This window comes from Musa acuminata, chromosome BXJ1-6 (assembly GCF_036884655.1).
Source record: "Musa acuminata AAA Group cultivar baxijiao chromosome BXJ1-6, Cavendish_Baxijiao_AAA, whole genome shotgun sequence".
Taxonomy (NCBI): domain Eukaryota; kingdom Viridiplantae; phylum Streptophyta; class Magnoliopsida; order Zingiberales; family Musaceae; genus Musa; species Musa acuminata.
In genome coordinates this window covers 40,072,876-40,097,065 of record NC_088332.1, presented here as the reverse complement: position 1 = coordinate 40,097,065, position 24,190 = coordinate 40,072,876, and the positions used below count along the sequence as shown (strand labels likewise).

Below are 24,190 nucleotides of genomic sequence, written 5' to 3'. Positions count from 1 at the left end.
ATTCTATCACATTTTGTTATATACTGATGGATTGTTATCATCAATCCATGGTTTTATGTTATGATCAAAACATAAATCATAAAATTATCAAATCACTTAAATAGTCAAACTTGTTATTGACACCATCAACTCATCTTATGTCGAGCTAATGAAGTACTAAAGTAAAGACACAACGTATCGTCGAGTTGTCTACTCATTCTTATACTATAATTAGACACTCTTGTCAAAATATTCTTACCTAATTAGCAACTAATAAAAATGAAAGATTTGTCACGTCCATGGTCTGATGACTAAAATCATGTCAAAATAAAAACAAGAGAAAGTGGGCCTAACGAATCCCTATAACCTAAATTTTCCCAAGATGTTCTTGATCGAGATCTTTGTCCCATCAAATTGGGCCAGAGTTTTATGGCTACTGATCCTCATATCCCTTCTCAATCACACCACCTATCTATCTCCTAAGATTAATAACATCAATCAAATTAAATATAGATGACTCCTTTGAGTAGCAATCAAAAGAGGGAGGGATTTATTTTCTATTACAAACTATTGATTCTACTTGTACTTTTTGTAGATCGTAGCTTCTCTATGGATGTTGATTGCCGGTAAAGAAGGCATTAAATGGACTCTGAAGGAAGGAATCACCAATTTGGTGATGGAGTCTCATGCAAACCCTTCCTAATACTTTTATAATGCAATAAATATGTCAATTGGTTGGGTTAATTGGGTTCTTATTTTTAGAGGAGGGAGTCTCATGTAATCCCATGATCATCACTTGGGCTCCACCCACTCACCATTGCCATCCCAACAAATTCTCAAATGCTCTCTCTCTCTCTCTCTCTATATATATATATATATATATGATGACAACGACGACGATGACGATGACGACAAGGATGACGATTTTTTAGAAAAAAAATTATTTTCTTAGGTTGTTTTTCCAAAAGATTCCTATTTTTAAATTTTTTTTAGTTGCATCCTCTTTGCTTAAATTTTGAATATACTTTTGATTTGATAGCCAACTAAAACCTCATTTATAGTTTTTTTTAGTTTAAACAATATTAAGAAAAATATCATAACTCAATACAAAAATATTGTAATTGGGTTTCTTATTAAGTTGATTCATAAAGGGTATAGGAATCATAAGTATTTTTCTAAAATTCTTTTTTGAGGATACATAAGAAGCAAGCAAGGTTCATAAGTATTGTCTTAATATATTTTTAATTCATTTTCCTCTCATCCTCTCCAATTTTCCTAACCTCATGTATAGCATTTTTTTCGTTTTCAATAATACTAAGAAAAATACCATAACTCATTTAAAAAATTATAAACGAGTTTTTCTTTTAAAGTTGATTCCCCAATGGTATAGAAATCACAAGTATTTTTTTAATATTTTTAAATTTATTTTCCTCTATTATATTATTTTTGTAATATATTTACATTTTTTTACCAAAAAAATATTACAACCCATATAAAAGTCAAATTATTTGAATATTTATTTTTTGACTGGAGATCCATTTTCAAAATGAACATTTTCTTAAATGTTCTCCATTATAAAAAAATCAAACAATTTGATTTCTATTTTAGCATATTTTTAAAAACACTATACCGGAGGAAAATAAACTAGAAAATATTAAACAAATATGTATGAAAAATATTTATGATTCCTAAACTTAGTTACTATGTTTTCAACAATACAAAAAAAAAATTACCAGAACTTGGGTTAGTTAAAAAGAGCCAAACCCAGAAAAATAAATATACATACATACATACATACATACATATATACATACATACATATATACATACATACATATATACATATATATATATATATATATATATATATATATATATATATATATATATATATATATATTCCAACGGAAAAGGGGAAAGAAATTGGATATATATATAGCATTTTTTTTGTTTTCAATAATACTAAGGAAAATACCACAACTCATTTAAAAAATTATAAATAAGTTTTTCTTTTAAATTTGATTCCCCAATAGTATAGAAATCACAGGTTTTTTTAAATATTTTTAAATTTATTTTCCTCTATTATATTATATTTGTAATATATTTACATTTTTTTACCAAAAAATATTATAACTCATATAAAAGTCAAATTATTTGAATATTTATTTTTTGACTGGAGAGCCATTTTCAAAATGAACATTTTCTTAAATGTTCTCAATTAAAAAAAAACAAACAATTTGATTTCTATTTTAGAATATTTTTTAAAACACTATACCAAAGGAAAATAAACTAGAAAATATTAAACAAATATGTATGAAAAATATTTATGATTCCTAAACTTAGTTACTATGTTTTCAACAATACAAAAAAAATTTTACCATAACTTGGGTTAGTTAAAAAGAGCCAAACCCAGAAAAATAAATATACATATATACATACATATATATATATATATATATATATATATATATATATATATATATATATATATATATATATATATTCCAACGGAAAAGGGGAAAGAAATTGGATATATATATAGCATTTTTTTTGTTTTCAATAATACTAAGGAAAATACCACAACTCATTTAAAAAATTATAAATAAGTTTTTCTTTTAAATTTGATTCCCCAATGGTATAGAAATCACAGGTTTTTTTAAATATTTTTAAATTTATTTTCCTCTATTATATTATTTTTGTAATATATTTACATTTTTTTACCAAAAAATATTATAACCCATATAAAAGTCAAATTATTTGAATATTTATTTTTTGACTGGAAATCCATTTTCAAAATGAACATTTTCTTAAATGTTCTCCATTAAAAAAATCAAACATTTTGATTTCTATTTTAGCATATTTTTAAAAACACTATACCAGAGGAAAATAAACTAGAAAATATTAAACAAATATGCATGAAAAATATTTATGATTCCTAAACTTAGTTACTATGTTTTCAACAATACAAAAAAAAATTACCATAACTTGGGTTAGTAAAAAAAGCCAAACCCAGAAAAATAAATATACATACATACATATATACATATATATATATATATATATATATATATATATATATATATATATATATATATATATATATATAATCGGAAAAGGTTAAAAACGTAAAAAGGGGAGAGAAATTGGATGGACGAAGCCGACGGAGGGAGGACCGCTTGTGAGCCTCTCACCATACTATTCTTACACACTGTTCCTTGTCTTTGGCCTCGTCACTCTTTTAACCCCTCACTCAAAGATGACGTCAACGTCTTATCCAATGCACCCATAACCTTCTAAATCCATCTAATTATTACTCTTCATTATTATCAATTAATATATAAATATAAAATTTAAATATCTATTTTTTATATTTGTATCGATCAAAAAACACAACGATAAACAATCTAAAAAAAGAAATTTAGATTAATAAAAAAACCCCGATCCAGTCTCAAACTGCAGCCCCAAAAAAAGTGTGTCCAAACCCCCTCATGCCAATTTCCCCCCAATCCTCAACAACATCTCCTCCTCTCTCTTCTCTGCTCGCGATCCCAATGTCTCCCTCAGATCTCCACCCTCGTCCCCTCCCCCTTCCCTTCGTGTTGCTTGGGTTCCATCAGTAATTACACGAAGGGGAATCGATCTGGTTCGCTTCCGAGTAGGTAAAGGAGGAAGGAAAGAAAGAATGGCGTCGGCGTCGTCTTCGTCTTCGTCGGGGATCTTTGCGTCGATCTGCCTGCTGCACGCGGCGGTGGCGGCCACGTGCGGGGCGCTGATGATGTTCTACCTGAACGAGATCGCGGTGGTGGGGCACGGGCGGGAGACGGCGCGGAGGTTGCAGGGGTCGACGCCCCACGACCAGCTGCTGATCCAGACCTCTGACTCCTTCGCCGGCCTGCTGCTCTTCGCCATCGGCCTCCTCCTCTTCATGGTGGCCTTCGTCAAGGACCGCGACTTCCAGGCCTTCTTCGCCAAGGGCTGCATCCTCCTCCATGCCGCCATGGCCTTGTGGCGCGTCTTCTTCGAGCGCCGCCTCGAGGACCTCGCCCGCGACTGGCCTCGCCAGCTTGTCGGCGACCTCGTCCTCAGCCTCTCCTGGGTCCTTTTCCTCGTATACTCTTGGAGGGAGAAGTACGACTAATACTGCTATTCCTACTACTATTTGTATCATCATCCCGAGGTAACCTCCCTACCATGGATTGCTCATGTGGTTCTATTGTCTCCTTTCTATGTGTAATATACGCTTGCTCTTCTTGTTGATTGCCGGTACCTGGATCGATATCTGGTGTTCCTCGTGTTATATATGCTACGTCATGACACCCTTGTAAATGTTCCTTCTCTTTTTCTGATCACAATCAAAATTGGGATTTGTGAGCTCCGACTGTTATCTGTTTCCATCTTTGTGTGCCCAAAGAGTGATTTTGATTGTTCTACCTGTTAGGATCGGAGCGGCACTAAGAGGGGGGGGGTGAATTAGTGCAGCGGATTAAAACTACGATTTTAATCAAATCTTTCGTACGTTAAGAACGAAACTTGAGAAATTCAACTTGAAGGCGTATTCTTGAAAATGCGCAGCAAGAGTAATAAGGAACTAAAGCAGTAAGAAGATTTGCAGTAATGTAAATGACAGTAATAAAAAGCAAACCAGAGATTACGCCGATTTTTAGAGTGGTTCGGTCAAATGACCTACTCCACTTGCGAGGCCCCTCTTCGATGAGGCTCCCACCTTCCACTAGCAAGTCTCTTGAAAATGGAAGAGTAAACACCCCTCTTACAACCTTTTACAAGCAGCTCAACCTCTTACAAATTTCCAATAAAAAAGAAGGAGGAGAACTCTCTAGCAAATTGAAAACAAGGCTTGCTAAGACTTTCTAAGACTTTTCTCTCAATCAAAATGCTTCTCAAAAGTTGTAACCTCAGCTGAGATTTGAGGGGTATTTATAGGCCTCAAGAGGAATCAAATTTTGGGCTCCAAAATTTGAATTCTCTTAGGGTTCCCAGTGCTGGCGGTTCCACCGCCCAGCCAGGCGGTGCCACCGCCCAGCGCTCGGGTGCTGGACGGTGCAACCGCCCAGCCAAGGAGGTGTCACCGCCCAGCACTCGGGTGCTGGGCGGTTTCACCGCCCAGCCAGGCGGTTCCACCGCCTGGCTTTCCGATTCATTGGTTTGGCTTATTTTTCGCCCAAACCAAATTTGACTTTGGGCCTAGTTGGCCCCTAACCAGGATATAGGATTATCTCTTAATCCTAATCCTAATTACAAGTGGACTACATAACCAAAACATATCCTAAGCAAATTTTCAACCGCGAACGTCGAGTCTTGTTCCGGCGAGCTTTCCGACGAACTTCTTCCGACGGACTCCCTGCAAGCTCCCAATCTTTGTGATGACTTTAACGAGTAGCCGAACCTTCTTGGTGATCTCCGCGAGCCTCCGACGATTTCTTCGGCGAACTTCCAACATGTTCCCGATTTCTTCTCGGAAGGTTCCGGCAGCATCTCCGATGATTCTTCGGTCTCTTAAACGTCCATCGAGCTTGACTCCGGTATCCTTGCTTTATGTTTTCTGGTTATCGTAGTTAATCCTGCACACTTAACTCAATAATATGGATTAGATCATTTAACCCACCAATTGATTATATCATCAAAATCCGAGATTCAACAATCTCCCCCTTTTTGATGATGACAATCAATTGATGACGGAGTTAAACATAACTCCCCCTATCTATATGCCATATTATGAGAAGATAAAATACTTGAATTTCATCATTGAATTCAAGTATAAACCTATAAGCTCTAACCATAGAACTTATCGTTGTTCTCATTAAGCATAATGTAAATGCGAAACTTTGATGAAAATCTTTTTCAAGTCGAAAGATAAGAGACAAATTTTACTATGACAAGAGATGAAGATTTTCAACTTGAAATGCATGATTATACATTTTAGACATGCATTCAATATGATCAATCAATCTTACGATATTTTCAAGGATTTTGCAAGGCATATAAGATAATCATTGATCATCGATCGATCACTTTTCTCAAGGATTTTACAATTCATATGTTGTCATGCTATTAAGAATGATATAAGTCATCACTTCTCCCCCTTTGTCATCAACAAAAAGAGACAAGCTAGCCAATTGATTATCATAGAAAACAGGTTTAGCATTTATCAGAGTTCTTCATTCAAATTTGCCAAAAATAGTTTATCAAAAGACATCATCATCTATGCAGATTAAGACAGTAGTTATCTAAAGGAAAGATCAGTTATCGTACAATCGATGACAGTAACAGCAAACAGGACAGAATAAAAAGATACATCAATTTAATCCTTAGGAGGTAATCCACAGTGCTGATACATGATATCTAGTTTTTCATTCATATGTCGTAGTGTCTTCAAAATTTCACTTTGTTGATTCTGAATTTGTTCTTGCTGTGATTTGATCTGAGATAGCTCCGCCATAATGATATCTTCAGAGGAGGGAACAGGAGCTGAAGGTGCTGTTCCTAGGAGACTAGGAGGAGGAGATTCATTTCCCATAAGAATTGGTGTTTCGGGTTGTTCTATTGGTGTAGGAATTTGATCCGTCCTTCTAGGCTGCCTAACCCATATGCCATTGCTAAAAGTGCACCTAAGTTTTTTTTTTGTAGCAGGTTTTTATTTATTATGTTATATCGATCATTTTGAATAGATTCTTCATCGGGTGGAATGCAAATGTCATAGGCATGAAGAATTCTAGTGATTAACCTCCCATATGGCAATATAGTATCCTTAGTCATAATTTCCTGCATGTGTTGGCGAATCAAGTACCCGAAACAATTAGGCTGACCGGTCATAATCCAATACATGGTTCCTATCTCTAATTGACTTACTTCGTCAAGATGAAATTGTTTGGGGAATATAATGCTCGTGATAATGTGATGAAGAATTTTGGAGTTGAAAGGCATTAAGTGTTCACAACTCTTGGGTAGGAAGTCAAGGTTAGGATTTGCAAAAATTATTTTCACGGCGTCGGAATAGGTTGCTCCTATTTTTTTGACGTCCCATTTACCTTTAAAATAGCATCCCCTATCTTGTTCAGTTATGCCAATAATCTCACAAATGGTGCTGTCAAAAATTCTAATGGGTGTCCCTAGAATGTAAGTGCTTAGGCTATCATTGTCTTCATATAGGTTGGTATAGAACAATCTCACTAACCGTGGATAGATTGGTTCATCTATTTGTAGTAGAGGTAGAGCTTCTAGTTGAGCAAACCACTTAATGGGATCTAAGTCCTCTAGTTCATCCAAATCAATGTATTTTCCCTTATGGACACATCGTGTTTCAAATTTTGGAAAGCTAAGGGCTACCTCTTTTGATCTAAAAAGGTCATGGTTATATGAATCTCCTTCAATCCTTATTCCTTTTGATCTCTTTGGAGCCATTTTCTAGACAAGATGATGATACCAATTGTTAAAAATAACAAGAGAAAGAGAAAAGAAAGGAGGGATTTCAAGAGTTACCTTGTGGAGATTATGTTGAGAGATGGAAAGCTTGGACCACCAAGAATCCTTCTCCAATGTTTCTAAGGGTTAGAATGAGGGTTAGAGAGAGTGGGAGAGGGTTTTGGAGAAGTTTGAATCAGATACCAGAGGTTTCTCTTCGGGTTTGGGGCGGTGTCACCGCCGGCCCTAACCCCTCGGGTTAAAAGGAAGACTCGGTCGGTGTCACCGCCAAACTGGTCGGTGTCACCGCCTGGCGCCCGAGCGCCAATCGGTGCCACCGCCGAATCTGGCGGTGCCACCGCTGGCATCACGCGGGAAAAAAGAAAAGAAAAAAAAATGTCTTCCTTCCTTTTGTTTAGCTTCTTCCCTCAAGATCATAATTTATACTTTAATGGATCATTTTGAATTGAAGAAGAAGGAAGAATTCAAATTCATAAACGAATAGGAAAAGAATGAGTCCTTTTTGTGAAGTTCATTTTAGGGACAATTTAGCATGCCTAATTCCCTTCGGATGAATTCAAATTGATCTTCATTTAACGCTTTTGTAAATATATCTGCTAATTGATGCTTTGTGTCAATGAATTCTAGAACAACATCATTGTTAAGAACATGATCGCGTATGAAGTGATGCCTAACGTCGATGTGCTTAGTTCTAGAGTGCTGAATTGGATTTTTAGTAAGGCATATGGCACTAGTATTATCACATTTTATGGGAATATTTTTAAAGTGAATTCCATAGTCTTCTAATGTGTTTTTCATCCAAACAACTTGTGCACAGCATGCACTCGCAGCAATGTATTCGGCTTCTGCCGTAGATAGTGCAACTGAATTTTGTTTCTTGGAAGTCCAAGAAACAAGTGCATGTCCTAAAAATTGGCATGTTCCGGATGTACTTTTTCTATCTATTCTGCATCCGCCAAAATCGGCATCCGCATAGGCTATTAAATCAAATTTTTCAGATTTTGGATACCATAATCCTAAATTTGGAGTTCCTTTAAGATACCTAAATATTCTTTTAACACTTTTGAGATGAGATAATTTAGGATTTGATTGAAACCTAGCGCATAGTCCTACACTAAACATAATATCCGGTCTAGTCGCAGTGAGGTAGAGTAGACTACCTATCATTCCCCTATATGTTTTTTGATCGAAACTTTCACCATTTTCATCCATATCTAACTTAGTCGCAGTACTCATAGGGGTGTTTATTGCTTTTGAATTATCCATGTTAAATCGTTTTAACAATTCTAATGTATATTTGGATTGGTTAAGAAAAATACCATCACTAAGTTGTTTGATTTGTAATCCCAAAAAGAAAGTTAATTCACCCATTAAACTCATTTCAAATTCAAGACTCATACATTTGGCAAATGATTCACATAGTGATTCATCCGAAGAGCCAAACACAATATCGTCAACATAAATTTGCACAATAAGAAAATTATTTTCAAAATGTTTAATAAATAATGTAGTATCAACCTTGCCTTTGGTAAAATTATTTAAAATAAGAAAGGAACTAAGCCTTTCATACCAAGCTCTAGGAGCTTGTTTTAAGCCATAGAGAGCTTTAGTCAATTTGAATACATGATTAGGAAGAAGAGAATTTTCAAATCCGGGAGGTTGTTCGACAAATACTTCTTCGGAAATAAAACCATTCAAGAAGGCACTTTTAACATCCATTTGAAATAGTTTAAAATTATTACTACTAGCATAGGCAAGGAGCATCCTTATGGCTTCTAATCGAGCCACGGGAGCGAAGGTTTCTTCGTAATCGATACCTTCTTCTTGGTTGAAACCTTTGGCCACTAATCTAGCCTTGTTTCTAACCACGATACCATTTTCGTCTTGCTTGTTTCTATAGACCCACTTAGTACCTATGACTAAGTGGTCACTTGGTCTAGGAACAAGCTTCCATACCTCATTCCTCTCAAATTGGTTCAATTCTTCTTGCATTGCAATGATCCAAAAATCATCTTTTAAGGCTTCGTCAATGCATTTAGGTTCAATTTGAGAAAGGAAAGCGGCGTTAGCACAGAAATTTTTGAAAGAAGAACGAGTTTGAACCCCTTTTGATGTATCTCCTATAATTTGCTCTTTTGGATGAGCATCTACATACTTCCATTCTTTTGGTAAAGAAATTTCGGAAGAAGATGCATTCAAATGGCTATTTTGAGGAGAGGGTTCATTTAAATTCAAATTATCAAAACCAAGATCATCATCAAGATCATTTTTCTTTAAATCGGAAATTTCATTAAAAACTACATGAATAGACTCTTCAATTACTAAAGTTCTTTTATTAAAAACCCGAAAAGCTTTAGAAACGGAAGAGTAACCAAGAAAGATGCCTTCATCGGATTTAGCATCAAATTTTCCTAAAGCATCCTTTTCATTTAAAATAAAGCATTTACAACCAAAAACTTTAAAATAAGAGATGTTTGGTTTTTTGTTATTCCATAATTCATAGGGAGTTTTGGATAAGGATGGTCTTATTAGGACTCTATTCATGATGTAGCAGGCCGTATTTACGGCTTCGGCCCAAAAGTACTTAGGTAAATTTTGTTCATTCAACATAGTTCTTGCCATTTCTTGTAGGTTTCTATTTTTCCTTTCAACTACTCCATTTTGTTGAGGATTTCTTGGAGTTGAGAAGTTGTGATTGTACCCATTACTTTCGCAAAAATTTTGAAAGTCATGGTTTTGGAATTCACCACCGTGATCACTCCGAATTGATGAAATCATGAAGCCTTTTTCGTTTTGAGTGAGTTTACAAAATTTAGAGAAACACTTGAAGCAATCACTTTTATGAGCTAAGAAATAGGTCCAAGTGTATCTAGAATAGTCATCCACAATCACAAAAGCATATTTGCTTCCACCTAGACTTGTTGTATCAATTGGTCCAAATAAGTCCAAATGGATCAATTGTAATGGTCTAGTAGTGCTAATTTGATTTTTTGGTTTGAAGCTTGTTTTTATTTGTTTGCCTAGTTGACATGCATCGCATACTTTGTCCTTAATAAACTTTAAATTTGGAATTCCTCGTACTAATTCTTGAGATGAGATCTTAGATATTGTTTTCATGCTTGCATGGCCTAATCTCCTATGCCAAAGCCAAGCATCATCATTTACGGCGGAGAAGCACATTTCATTACTTAGTTCATCAAGATTGATGGTATAGACATTATTTTGTTTTAAAGCAATCATAGTCATGTTATGATTTGGTTTTTCAATAATGCACATATTTGATTCAAATCTAACGATGTAACCTTTATCGCATAGTTGACTAATACTCAAGAGATTATGTTTCAATCCATCAACTAGTAAGACATCATCAATGGAAAAATTAAATTTGTTACCAATAGTTCCCTTGCCAATGATTTTGCCCTTGTTGTTGTCTCCGAAGGTAACGTACCCTTCTTCTTTGCTAGTGAGCATAGAGAAATGAGATGGATCTCCAGTCATATGTCTTGAGCATCCACTATCGAGATACCATCTCTTGCTCCTAGCTTGTGGGTTTGTCTACAAAAGAGGATGATTTTTAGGTACCCATTTGATTTTGGGTGCCTCAAAAATTGACCCACTAACTTTGTTATTTATTATTGAATTATTTATAGTTCCTTTAGGGACCCATATTAATTTTTGTGAACTAATTTTCCTAAATGGGCATTTGTAGGCAATATGTCCGGATTTGCAACAAAAGTTGCATTTCATATAAGAGGAAACATGTAATGTAGGTCCTTTTATGAAAGTGGTAGGATTTTGATGTAATCCTTTTACAAATCCAATTCCATTTCTATTTGCGATGTGACCCTTGTGTGCAAGGATCATATCTAATCCTTTGCTACCAACCTTAAACTTGTTTAAGGTTTCCTTAAGAAGCAAGTTTTCATTTTTTATTGCTTCTAAGTGCTCACACTTAGAGCATGGAGGAGTTTGAAGACTATCAAACTTATCTTGTAGCAAAGCATGCTCTTTCTTTAAGATACTTAACTTCTTGCTAACAGTTCTACATTCATCAAATAATTCATGAAAAGCGATAGACAGTTCTTCAAAAGATAAATCTTCATTAAATAAATCGCATACCTCTTCTCCTAACGCCATTAGCGCGTAATGAGCAACTTGCTCGGTGTTGGACTCCTCTTCTTCGGATGCGCTTGAATCATCCCACGTTGCCTTGAACGCCTTCTTCTTTGATGTCCTCTTTTTGGCTTGAGGACAATCGTTCTTGTAGTGTCCCGGTTTTTTGCATTCATAGCAAATCACTTGGTCCTTCTTTTGTTCAAATTTATTTTTTGTATTATTTTTAAATCTGTTCTTTCTTAAATATTTTTTAAACTTTTGAGTCAAAAGTGCAATGTCATTGTCACTGTCCTCATCACTTGATGTTCCTTTCAAGTGGTCTTCTTGTGATTTGAGTGCCATATCCTTCCTGTTCTTTGGAAGGGGGTTCTCAAGCTCGTCATGAGCTTGACATGTCATTTCGTAGGTCATTAGAGACCCAATGAGTTCTTCAAGAGGGAATGCTTTAAGGTCTTTGGCCTCTTGAATGGCCGTAACTTTTGGATCCCAACTTTTAGGGAGGGATCTTAAGATTTTAGTTACTAGTTCAAAGTTAGTAAAATCTTTACCAAGAGCTTTGAGTCCATTGATGACATCCGTAAACCGGGTGTACATGTCTCCGATGGACTCACTTGGTTTCATTCGGAAAAGTTCGTAAGAGTGCACAAGGATGTTGATTTTGGACTCTTTCACTCGGCTAGTGCCTTCATGAGTGACCTCAAGAGTTCTCCAAATATCAAAAGCCGAATCACACATTGAAACACGATTAAATTCGTTTTTGTCTAGTGCACAAAACAAGGCATTCATAGCCTTTGCATTTAAAGCAAAAACCTTCTTCTCCGATTCATTCCATTCGCTCATCGGAAGAGAAGATTTTTGAAATCCATTCTCGACAATAGACCAAAGCTCAAAGTCCATAGAAATGAGGAAGATTCTCATGCGAGTCTTCCAATATGTGTAATCCGACCCATTAAACAAAGGTGGTCGTGCAATAGAATGGCCCTCTTGCATGCCGGAGTAAGTCATCTCTCTTGGGTATTAAACCAAATATGAGAGATACCCTCGCTCTGATACCACTTGTTAGGATCGGAGCGGCACTAAGAGGGGGGGGTGAATTAGTGCAGCGGATTAAAACTACGATTTTAATCAAATCTTTCGTACGTTAAGAACGAAACTTGAGAAATTCAACTTGAAGGCGTATTCTTGAAAATGCGCAGCAAGAGTAATAAGGAACTAAAGCAGTAAGAAGATTTGCAGTAATGTAAATGACAGTAATAAAAAGCAAACCAGAGATTACGCCGATTTTTAGAGTGGTTCGGTCAAATGACCTACTCCACTTGCGAGGCCCCTCTTCGATGAGGCTCCCACCTTCCACTAGCAAGTCTCTTGAAAATGGAAGAGTAAACACCCCTCTTACAACCTTTTACAAGCAGCTCAACCTCTTACAAATTTCCAATAAAAAAGAAGGAGGAGAACTCTCTAGCAAATTGAAAACAAGGCTTGCTAAGACTTTCTAAGACTTTTCTCTCAATCAAAATGCTTCTCAAAAGTTGTAACCTCAGCTGAGATTTGAGGGGTATTTATAGGCCTCAAGAGGAATCAAATTTTGGGCTCCAAAATTTGAATTCTCTTAGGGTTCCCAGTGCTGGCGGTTCCACCGCCCAGCCAGGCGGTGCCACCGCCCAGCGCTCGGGTGCTGGACGGTGCAACCGCCCAGCCAAGGAGGTGTCACCGCCCAGCACTCGGGTGCTGGGCGGTTTCACCGCCCAGCCAGGCGGTTCCACCGCCTGGCTTTCCGATTCATTGGTTTGGCTTATTTTTCGCCCAAACCAAATTTGACTTTGGGCCTAGTTGGCCCCTAACCAGGATATAGGATTATCTCTTAATCCTAATCCTAATTACAAGTGGACTACATAACCAAAACATATCCTAAGCAAATTTTCAACCGCGAACGTCGAGTCTTGTTCCGGCGAGCTTTCCGACGAACTTCTTCCGACGGACTCCCTGCAAGCTCCCAATCTTTGTGATGACTTTAACGAGTAGCCGAACCTTCTTGGTGATCTCCGCGAGCCTCCGACGATTTCTTCGGCGAACTTCCAACATGTTCCCGATTTCTTCTCGGAAGGTTCCGGCAGCATCTCCGATGATTCTTCGGTCTCTTAAACGTCCATCGAGCTTGACTCCGGTATCCTTGCTTTATGTTTTCTGGTTATCGTAGTTAATCCTGCACACTTAACTCAATAATATGGATTAGATCATTTAACCCACCAATTGATTATATCATCAAAATCCGAGATTCAACACTACCATGCTCTGTACCATCTTTGTATTTAGCATTACAATTTATGTGAGTATTGCATGGCTAAGCTTGTGAATTCACTGAGCAGTTAATCTGTTCCCTGTTCCTTAGGTTCGTGATCCTTTGCTTGGCGTGTGTATCAATTTAAGAAATATTTACTTTCGAGTCACTCGCGTAAGGATCAGTATGGACAGTTATGCTTTCTTTGACCAACTGTAGCAAAAATAGTCTGTCCGCTAGGTGTTTGCATTTGGTCACTCTTGTGATACATAGATACATGCCCAAGTAATTCCATATCTAGATATGTTTATCTTGGGACATGGCTCTTGCATGCACTCATGGAAGTGCATGCTTTTCTTGTTTTGCCTTGCAGTGACAAACGCGGCCATGTGATCATTGCACATTTTGATTTCGAACAAGTTTTGTGTCTCCAAAGGTTTTTGATCAATTGCCTCCGTGCCAGCTACCGAGCAGCATTTTGTGGCAGTTTGGAATTAATATGTGAATAACCTGACTTAGATCTTCGTTTGACTGATGTGTGACCTTTTACTCTTTGCTGTTTTTTGGCCTTTCTTGTCATTTTTATATCTTCTAAATTATTTTGCCCTTTAGTGATGAATGCTTAAACTATAGTGTAGAATTGAGCACTCACTGCTTTCTTTTGCAAATCTAACCTCAAACAATTTAATCTGAATCCTCTTGTATTTCAGATGTAATCGAGATACATGTGTCGTCTTGAAGCTGTATTATTATGTGAACCTATTTCCTTATTGCTTTTAAAACTTGTTCCCGTTTGTCTTTGCTGAAAGATGGCTGTATAATATGTATTTTGATCATCTGTCAATTCATTATGAGAAAATTTTGGCACCAAATATTATGCCTGCTATGGTGCCAATTCATTGTTCATATATATCTTTGGCGTCCAAGATTTACATTATTCAAAGTTATTGGTATATTTTTGGTGCTGAAGATTGAATTTGGGCACCAAAAACTTTTTTGTATTAGACAATCATAAGACATTCTGTGGCTTATATAGATGATGAATAAAGGTATGTTGAAATAAGAGTCAAAGAACAACTTCTATAACAATTTCAGTCATTTATATTGTCACCTTAGACAACTTTTCGTGCGGTTTGACTTTGAAATTTGATCTATGGTAGAAGCACAATGGCTTTATACAAATAATGAAGTTAATTTAATATACTCACCAATTTATCATTCTATATATTTTGCTTTCAGAAATTGGGAAATTTTTAATCCCTTGCCAATCTATTAGTTTCTCTGTCGTAGTACTTGATGGCTTGAATGATTTGAATTTATAGATGATGGCTTGTATCACCGAGGAATTAGAAATTACTATGAATTCACGACAGAGATCAACAACCACTAGCTGATGGTGTCTATGTTATGAAGCCATAGTAAACGGCTACCAAAGTATAGGATCGGTTAAGTTTTTCTTGTAAAGAGATGGATGGATCTGAAACTGCTACCATGATACACACCCTTGCTTGGTTTGTCTCGAATAAAAAAAAACCAATGCGACAAAGCTAAGAAGCAGCAGCCATATGTACCAACTGCATTGGGTCAGCTACTTCCAACCTACTTGTATCCTTTCCTTCCATTGAATGCTTGATTACTGATGTCTCTTGATAGCATTATGCCTGAAAACGGCTGAGATTTTGGCCATTTCAGTATCTCTCACATGACCTTGGGTTTTTAGCTGAAACGTCTCTCTCTTAACGCCATGGTTCATTGTCGGTGGAACCTTTGAACTGAGCTATGAGCCTCATTGGGTTACAGGGTTTTACTACTTAAAATTCATTGTCATTCACTTTGTATTATGTGCTGGACCTAACCATGCTGTGTTCTGATGCTGCTCTTCTTCTGTTCACATTTCTGCTGGTAATTTTGATCCATTTTCTTGATCTTTTATGACTAGCCACTTGTTATTTGAAATGCTTGTTTCTGCTGTGCATTGGCAATCTTTTGTGCTGATGGTGGTGGTTTTCACTTCCCTTCTTTTGTGATTTGGACAGATTAAGTTCATGTGAATGCTTGCACATTTCAGTTGGTTTGAGTGGCTCCTAGAATCTTATTAACACAGCTACCGAATGAATAAATGATTGCAATGAATAGCTCAAGATCAATGATGAATTCAAACATCATTACATTCCATGTTCTTTCAGGCAACACCAGACAAGGTAATGGTTTACATTTTCATGATGCGAGAGAATAACACCTGAGAATTATTTTTGCTGTGCTTAGTAGCAGTTGCTTTAGGATTTAGACAAATCCTTGTGCTCTCAAGTCAGTATATTTTGTTAGCACAGCCACAATCTCTAAGCTGTCATCACCCTCCGGCACCGGTCATGCTCATCCTCACAGCCCTCTTAAACCTGACTGATATCCTGCTATCCCTCTAAGGAGGCCGATGCTTCCTTCTCCACCAGCTCCAAGATTTCCTTCCATCTCTCCGCAAGTTTCTCGCACACATTCCTTGTTATTCTCTTCTGCAACTTGGTACTTTTTATCCATTCAACACCGATCCACACATCACATTTGCTCGCCGAGAAGACAGCCGGTCGGCTCTCGAACCTGTAACTCAAATGGACCTGCTTCAGAAACAGACATTAAGCATAGTCACATCATATACATAACATCAGTAAACGAGCGGAACAAGAATTGCTGCGTACGCGGAAGTGGTCTTCCAATGGGACATTGTGAATCGTCATAGCTTCGTCGACCATCCACCCGTCGCCATCGATCGTTCGATTCTTGCGTTGGGTGCTACAAACCTCTCCACCAAACACACACATATGGCTGTTGAACTTGTAATCAACACTCCTTTGGTAACAATCCAGTTTTGTAGCTTCCCATTGAGTCACTCTGTAATTGAGACAGCCAACTTTACCCATTATCTTCTTCTCCAGACAACCCCCATCAAAAACTTCCATGAGAACATCTACCTGCAACAAAGGCAAGATGAGCAACAGCAGACAAAAAAGGAAGGAATAAGACATTAGAGATATCCCACTGACATCCAGAGGAAGCTCTAAAGAGTATGCCTTGGAAAGATCAAAGTCTTCACTGCTCAAGATGGAGTCAGATTTCCCTCTCTTATCACAGCACAAGACTTGGTCTACTTGGTCTTCTTCCACCTTTGCATGCTGCTCACCAGCCCTAGATTTTGATCCCCACAGAGCCATAATTGTTCTAGTGAGAGCAAGAATCAGTATACCGATTACCAAAAGAAATGATCATACAGCAAATGAACACTCCAACAGTACCTGCTTGCTTTGCCGAAAGATGCAAATGATTGAAACTGGAACTTTAGCCTTCCTTCTTCGTCTAAGGTTTTAGCTCCACGCCTGGCATCAAGTCCTCGACCGCTCCTCAGGGTGACGACCATCGCCGGGCTGCCAACCGTCGTCAGAGATGGTGAAAGAACATGAATGTCTTCGATGTCTTCCCAAAGAAAGAAGAACTTGGTCTTGTAACCAAAGAAATTGGCATAGAATCCGAAAACTCTTGCAGATAGATAGACTTTGCCCTGCAGCACAAACATAAGTGTTGGCAGACAGATAGATATCGATCGAAAGGCTCGTCGTTTTCTGCAGCGATAAGAAGCGACACCTGCAATGGTAACTTCCTCTTCAAGCAGCACGAGAATTCATGGATCAGGAATTCCTCCGGCGGCAACGCAAAGATCTTTTGGAACGTCGAGTTCTTGTTAGGCGACGGAAAGTTCATCTGCCCAACACAATCGTGCGAGAGATCATCAACACTGTGGCGTCGCAATCCTGCAGATTAAATTTCCATACGTTGGTTTACCTTCTTCCCGACTTCCTTTTCCATCTTCCGTAGATATTCTCTAATGGTTTCAGCTCCTCCGGTGCTTCCTACAAGTATTCTTAGATGCAGCTTGCTCCGAGACGACCGAGCAAGTCTTCCTTCAAGCGAAATCCACATGTCAGCCAGTTCTTCACGAGTATGTCTCAGAAAACTGATTTCCGCATGCCCAAGGCAGAGTTCTCGATCGAAAGGACCCTCGAAACTAAACACTTGGACGTCTAACACCGACGGCGGTTCTCGCATCGCATCAAACTCCAGTATGTCTGCACAGATCTTGGATGAGTTCAGATAACGCAGATCAAATGGTGGTGCAGATGCTATAAGATTTAGAAGCTCACCATTCCACTGAGGGTTTGTTGTTTGAAGCTGAACAGAGCTTGTTCTGCTTCTACCATTGCAGCTAAACACGACATAAGGATCTGGAAACCCAGGAGCCGCTGATGGTAATCTACTACCTTCAACCAAGGCCACAGTAAGCAGCCATCCATCACCATGAGCTTCGATCCCATGATCACTCCCTGCAAACAGATGCCAAAAACATTCTCCGATCAATCTCCAGATCCAATAATGAAATCAAACAGGAAAAAACAAGTACCTCTCTGCACTCTCGCCTGTACAAAATGTGAAATCATAGTTACAACATGCTGTGCTTGAAGAAACAAGATGCCAGCAACAATTAGCTCCCCAAATGTGTCGGGCAAATCAAAACCATCAAACTCCAGTCCCTGGATCTTTTGCGGCTCTGATAGAAGAATGTGGCAGAACACATACAACACCATCAAAATTGTAGAGCACACTGTCGGATTACAGAAGTACTGCATGAACAATTTCCAGTTGGATCGGTGATCCAGTTGCAATGGAGCCAACAAATGTTCCTTCGAGCTGAGTGGTTTGATGTGGTGCGATAGCAACTCAGCGAAGCTCTCATAGCTCTCCTTGAGTCCCTGCCGAGCAGTTGCCTCGATTATGCTTTTCATGACAGTGCTCTGATGGAAATTAATGTCCCATGATATGGAAAGACAGGAGCTTGTTTCACCTGAAGATAAATCTGGACCACGTGTGATCTTATACAGTAAAAGAACCTGAAAACAATTACCATAAGGCACATTCGGAGTGCAAACCCGATTCAAGACTGCAAACTTCTTCCCATCTGCCTTGAGATATACCTGCTCCTCGGTGGCCTTGACGGCTTTCACCAACTTGGTTGCGGCTTTGGTGTAGGAAACAAACCTTGATAGACATGGATTGTCTTGGCATCTCCATTTCCATGGCTTTTCTTCGTAATCAAGACTTCCCTGCTGCTGTGCCAGATCTCTCCTGAACTGAGAATTTGGTTTGTACAAGAGAGAATTGAGATGCTTGGGTTCAATCATATATGTCTGCTCAAGAAGAATGCCTCCTTGGAGGTTTTCCGGAATGTCGATTTGATCCCTTGTCTGCATAATTTCCATAGCATCTTCGAAGGTACCATCAAGAGATTTCGCATCTTCGGCACTCTCGATGCCCGGAAGCGTATCAGAAAGTTCCAAGGAGTCGTAGTTTTGTGAACCAGCAAGAAAGCTTTTTCTGCTCTTGTCACCCTCTGTTGCTGCAGAATGGGCTTCTCTCTGCCCATGTTCGATGTTCATCATGTTGTCGGATTCTGTGCTTGAAGGAATGTTCGTAAGTACGACAGGCGGCAATTTAGGCTGTGGATCACCCGCTCCATCGCAGAAGCTAGAATGAGGAGAACTACTAATACCATTATGGTTACAGTTTCTTCCATGCAGGGAGACGGTGAGGAGGATTTCCCCTGAAAGCTTATCATTGTCAGGTCATCACTAAAGAAGCATATGACATAGAAGCTAACAATCTCGAGTAACATGGATACTCCTTTTTATGAGAAGAAGAAGAAGAAGAAGAAGAAGAAGAAGAAAAATCTCAATCAATTTATCACACTCGCAGTTTCTAAAGGAACAAAGGAGAGGAAAGAAAGTTGGATCGTCGAAGAAATATCATTGCTGGAAGTGAAATTTAGTTCACAGAGATTGGAGATATATGAGTAGGATTCAGCAATTTGATTGGAAGAACGTTCATCACAAGCACAACAGAGCAACAACATCAACTCGTACAGTTTTACTGTGAGAGTGAGACGATACCATAGTCCTTGGTCTTGGATTTGGCGCCACGGTGCCGCCGCGGCTGCAGCGAGAACCAGGTGGGGGGTTTCACCTCCGCCTCCTCAACGTAAACGCGCACGCGACCGAGCAGGTTTGCCGCTCGTCCTCCACCACCGTCGCCTCCGCCTTCGCGGAAGACACTGAGCTTAAGCCCTACGGTCCCCTCTTCCTCCTCCTCCTCCTCCCCCATCCAGAACGCGAACTCCTCGTTCCAAACCGGGTCGGGCGTGCCCGTGACGGCCCTCGTCCTCGACTTGTGCTTCCCCGCCTTGATCTTCGCGTAAACGCCGGACGGGGAGGCGGCCCTGGACGGCGGCCATGCCAGGCCCCTGGCCTCGGCGACGTGGACGAAGAGCCTCATGGCGCGCTCGGGATGCGATCGATCGTTGGGATATCGTACGTCGGAAGTCGAGAGGAGAGAGACGGAATGCAGCGCGGGAAGCTGGTGGTGGGAGGAAATGAGGCGGCGGAGAAGCCATGCAAGTTGGTGAAACGTGGATGGCGACCGAAGCTTACACCGCACTAGGCGGTCGGACGCAGCGGGGGTGGACACGTTATTAGCTGCCATTCCTGAGGCAGTTGACCAACGATATATATATATATATATATATTATTTTTTAAATTTTAATTTTATAAAATAATTTTTTTAACCTTATATAGATCAAAATATTTTATTTTTCTAAATATAAAAATATATAATTAGCTCAGATGTGTCTATTTATTTATGTTATCATCAAATAATTTAAAGACTCATGATGATATATATAATGCCATTTTTGCTATAACACCTTCCAACATTGCATCAACTTCACAGAGAAAAGTTGAGGAAGTGAACATTGAAGGAACGCTTCAGCTTCCTCTCCTCCCTCTTCAACCTCTTGTTGTGCCTTGTGCAGAATGATGCCACTGCCTCCTGCATGGAAGTTGGTCCACACACGAAGACACCCACTTCAGCGTCTCCTGTGCCGGTGGCAATCTCAGCGAGCATGTCTGTAGGAAACAGAGAAGCTTCACCGTCTTGGAACTGTAACAGATGCTCAATTACAGCATTTAAGGTCACAGTGAGAGAGAAAGTGTTACCTCCAAGATTGGGCCTGCAGCCAAAGTATATTTCGTGCGTCTGCAGTGCACCATGGACCTTGTCAGGTAGCATCTCTGCAAGTTCATGGTGCTTGTGAGATAATTCTTGGCTATCATCCACTGACTTCCTCCATGTTGACAGAACAGTGGCCACTGTACAACAACTTGCAGCAATGGCCAACGAGCAGAGGAGAAGTAGGTCGCCGATCCATGATGGGTTCTTCTTTTTGGAGGACTTCTTTTCTTGGTGCACGAAAAGATGGGTTAAGATGATAAGAGAAGCAAGGAAAAGAAGAAGAGAGAGGGCTGTAATGGCCGCCTTCCACAGCAGCCCTTCAGGTGTTGGCACAGCAGTCCCTTCAGGGGAAGCTTTGTTCATGGTGATCGTCTTCACCCGAGACAGATCCTGCAGCATCTTCTCTGCTGTAAACGGTGGCCCATCTTCCTCCGTCACGAAAAGCTTCAGGCGCAGATTGCCAAGCTCAGCAGAATGGGTCAGCAATAATGGAGAGATCAAGGCCAGCATGCTGAGGTCCTGGACCTTCTTCACGGCATATATTAGATGTACCTTCGTTGGACTCCTCTCCATGGCACCATTTCTCGAAGCTATGTCTTGCAGAATGCTCATCAATGGTGATATCCCAGATCCACCAGCTATCAACACTAAGCTCCTGTACCTGCTTCGGTAGACGTTCTTCACATCATCAAATTCAACACGAACATTGGAAGATTCTCTCGGCTAAAAGCTCTGTTACCTCAGGTGTTCGACCGTCGCCGGCCCATACGGCCCTTCAACTGCTACCGGGATGCTCTTCGGATGATCGGAACCGGCTTCGGTCATCGAGTTCAACATGTCGTAGAGGTCAGTAGTCCACTGGCCTTGGCACTTGATCAAGACAGAGAGCTCAGAATCATCCATGTTGGAGCTGGAAGTTATGCTGAAAGGGTGCCACTGGAACTCGGATATGCCTGGTACTTTGATGAAGACGATGCTTGTTGGGGTGTAATCCATGCCTGTGGTAGAACATCAAACCAAACCATTAATTCTTCCGACCACAGAAAGAACAAGAACCAGTTGCAGAGCATTAAGAGCTTACAGGGATGTTTTGGGAGAGTGAGCTTCACAGCTCTGCAAGGCAATATGCTTGCAGAAACAAGGAATGTCTGCTTTCTTGACTGTATGATGCGCAGTATCTTGTCAAGGGCAAAGAGAAGAACACCAGCGAATACCAGATAGAAATGCCTGTCCCCAGCATGGATCAAGAAGAAGAGGATGAAGACCATGTAGAGATGGTGGGCCGAGAAGAAGAGCTGGAACTGCTTCCTTCTTACTTGGGGAAGTGATGTTATCCAGATGATGACTCCGGTGGCCAAAGCAATTGCACCGGCAATGTTAACACGCCCTGTTGCTTGCCATTGTATGATCTGTAGTGCATGAATCATTAGCAAGAACTACAGATCGAATTTTAAGGATGAACAACATATATGTATGCTATATATACTTGCCTCCTTCAACAGTCTGTTCTTGGTAGCCCATATGAACATGATACTGATGCCATGTAAGACCGAGAGCAGTATCATCGTATTACCTATCCAGATGTGATACCTGACCGAAGCTTCATACTGTACTCCAAGAATCCGGAACACCGCCATCCCTCTCAGAATCGGCAAGAACAGGAGCAGTAGGCAGGCTTCGCTCAGAGAACCGATCCGAACACCCATGTGCATCATCTTTAGCTGCCACCTGAGAGCCAGAGAAGGTGGTGATGACGTACGGGAAGCAAACCGCTGTTGCAGCGAGAGATCTTGTGGCTCACCTATTCAGTTTTAGAGACTTGTAGGGCGTCATCTTCTTGAAGTCGCTGGAGACGTTAGAGTAGTATGTCCACGCCAGGAAGACGATGAAGAGGGCTACACCAAGGAGTTCTGCAGCTGATAGGACACCGACTGGGCTGCTGACGATGAGTGGATTCGTGAAGGCGGGCATCAAGGGCCTTCTCTTCCTGCAGAGAGAATTCAGAGCCCCATCATGCTGCTGCTGCTGCTGCTGCTACAAGGAATGCGGAGATCACCGGAGCAGAGTACCTGAGGTCGTCCTTTTTGGCAGCGATGTGCAAAGAGATGTAGCCCAGTGTAGCCACAGCTAAGACCGGGAGACAGTAGACCACCACAGTGAGACCTGAACGCAGGGTTGGAGAACGAAGGTTAGTGGCACTCAGCAGAAGGTAAGAAGGCAACAGAAGAAGTGATCCCATGGTACCGTAGTCGCCGAGGAAGGTGGCGTTGGCCCGGTCTTCGGCGACGTGCCATGATCTCTTCCACGACTGTGTGGGGCGGATGATCCAGATGCAGGCCCATGCTGCAAGCAGCACGGCCATGAACAGCTTCAGGACGAGAAGAAGGAGAAGCGTGGTGTTCCTCGCCATGGATCCTGGAGACCGTCAGTGATGAGGACGATGGCAGCGAGATCCTCCTCTTATGCGATGGATTCGAGTGGGAGGAGACCACGGTCTTCCGTCTGATTCTTCTGGTGGCGAGGTAGTGCGGTGTGGGCGCGCGATGTTGCAACCGAGAAAGCAGAACGTTGTTATCTGCTGCGTGGTGGCTGTCATTGTACTTGTCAAATGCACACGCCATAAGCATTATCGATCTCAGCTGCGGTCCTTTTTCGAATCAGAGTGTGTGGCCATCTGTTCGATCAAATGCCCGTTGACCCTTCTCCTCCAAAAGCAAGAAGGATGAGAGGGGGAATGGGGATAGACATTGGGACACCCAAAAAGTTGCAGAAAGGTAGGAGTGTGATCGGCACGCGTAGCCACGCGCTGAGGTGGTGCCATGGCCGGCCGCGTGGTGACTTGGCGATCCTCGCTGTGCAGCTCCGTCGGCATGGAAGGAGCACACCATTGCATGAGAGGATTAAAGTAGTAATTAATCATATCTGAGATATATATATATATATATATATATATATATATATAATTTAAAAACGAATTTAATTTATTATTTATTTAATAAATTTTATTAGTGTATGGATATATTACATATATAATAATACTCAAGGAGGATAGAAAAGAAACAAATGTAAAAAAAGAAATCAAATTCAATCTTGAAGATTTTAAATATTCATCATAAGTCTATCAATTAAGAATATAATTAAAATATATATATTATTATTTATATCAAGTTAAAAATATTATCTTCATCAATTTATCAAATTATTTGATATAATTATAATTTTTATTTCTATATTTTTTTTTCTTATAGTTGTTTATGGGACTAGAAAATT

General features: G+C 39.8%; 3 protein-coding genes across 3 annotated transcripts; 1 reads left to right on the top strand and 2 right to left on the bottom strand.

Annotated features, from left to right (window-relative positions):
• Positions 1 to 3,424: 3,424 nt before the first annotated feature.
• Positions 3,425 to 14,719, top strand: LOC103989286 (uncharacterized). Its single transcript, XM_009408088.3, has 2 exons — positions 3,425 to 4,156; positions 14,524 to 14,719. The coding sequence occupies exon 1, from the start codon at positions 3,662 to 3,664 to the stop codon at positions 4,115 to 4,117; it is 456 nt and encodes a 151-aa protein (XP_009406363.1). The 5' UTR covers positions 3,425 to 3,661; the 3' UTR covers positions 4,118 to 4,156; positions 14,524 to 14,719.
• A 740-nt stretch (positions 14,720 to 15,459) lies between these two features.
• On the bottom strand, positions 15,460 to 20,246 carry LOC135676958 (C2 and GRAM domain-containing protein At1g03370-like). The gene is made up of 9 exons (XM_065188710.1): positions 19,804 to 20,246; positions 18,261 to 19,457; positions 18,004 to 18,183; positions 17,645 to 17,928; positions 17,447 to 17,563; positions 17,101 to 17,363; positions 16,848 to 17,026; positions 16,507 to 16,775; positions 15,460 to 16,425 (listed from the first exon to the last, which is right to left on the bottom strand). The coding sequence occupies exons 1-9, from the start codon at positions 20,183 to 20,185 to the stop codon at positions 16,225 to 16,227; spliced, it is 3,072 nt and encodes a 1,023-aa protein (XP_065044782.1). The 5' UTR covers positions 20,186 to 20,246; the 3' UTR covers positions 15,460 to 16,224.
• A 339-nt stretch (positions 20,247 to 20,585) lies between these two features.
• LOC135676957 (ferric reduction oxidase 8, mitochondrial-like) lies at positions 20,586 to 23,459 on the bottom strand. The gene is made up of 8 exons (XM_065188709.1): positions 23,165 to 23,459; positions 22,990 to 23,083; positions 22,722 to 22,907; positions 22,411 to 22,648; positions 22,002 to 22,329; positions 21,660 to 21,918; positions 20,905 to 21,581; positions 20,586 to 20,814 (listed from the first exon to the last, which is right to left on the bottom strand). The coding sequence occupies exons 1-8, from the start codon at positions 23,328 to 23,330 to the stop codon at positions 20,633 to 20,635; spliced, it is 2,130 nt and encodes a 709-aa protein (XP_065044781.1). The 5' UTR covers positions 23,331 to 23,459; the 3' UTR covers positions 20,586 to 20,632.
• Positions 23,460 to 24,190: the final 731 nt, after the last annotated feature.

Bases quoted from the DNA above. Each gene is read 5' to 3' on its own strand.
- LOC135676958 (XM_065188710.1), bottom strand. From the start codon at position 20,185: ATGAGGCTCTTCGTCCACGTCGCCGAGGCCAGGGGCCTGGCATGGCCG. The intron at 19,458-19,803 runs GTATCGTCTCAC...ATAAGCTTTCAG, and splicing joins ATCCAAGACCAAGGACTATG to GGGAAATCCTCCTCACCGTC. The intron at 16,426-16,506 runs GTACGCAGCAAT...TTTCTGAAGCAG, and splicing joins CATTGGAAGACCACTTCCGC to GTCCATTTGAGTTACAGGTT.
- LOC103989286 (XM_009408088.3), top strand. From the start codon at position 3,662: ATGGCGTCGGCGTCGTCTTCGTCTTCGTCGGGGATCTTTGCGTCGATC.
- LOC135676957 (XM_065188709.1), bottom strand. From the start codon at position 23,330: ATGGCGAGGAACACCACGCTTCTCCTTCTTCTCGTCCTGAAGCTGTTC. The intron at 23,084-23,164 runs GTACCATGGGAT...CCCTGCGTTCAG, and splicing joins CACCTTCCTCGGCGACTACG to GTCTCACTGTGGTGGTCTAC. The intron at 22,330-22,410 runs GCAAGTATATAT...CATGCACTACAG, and splicing joins AGAACAGACTGTTGAAGGAG to ATCATACAATGGCAAGCAAC.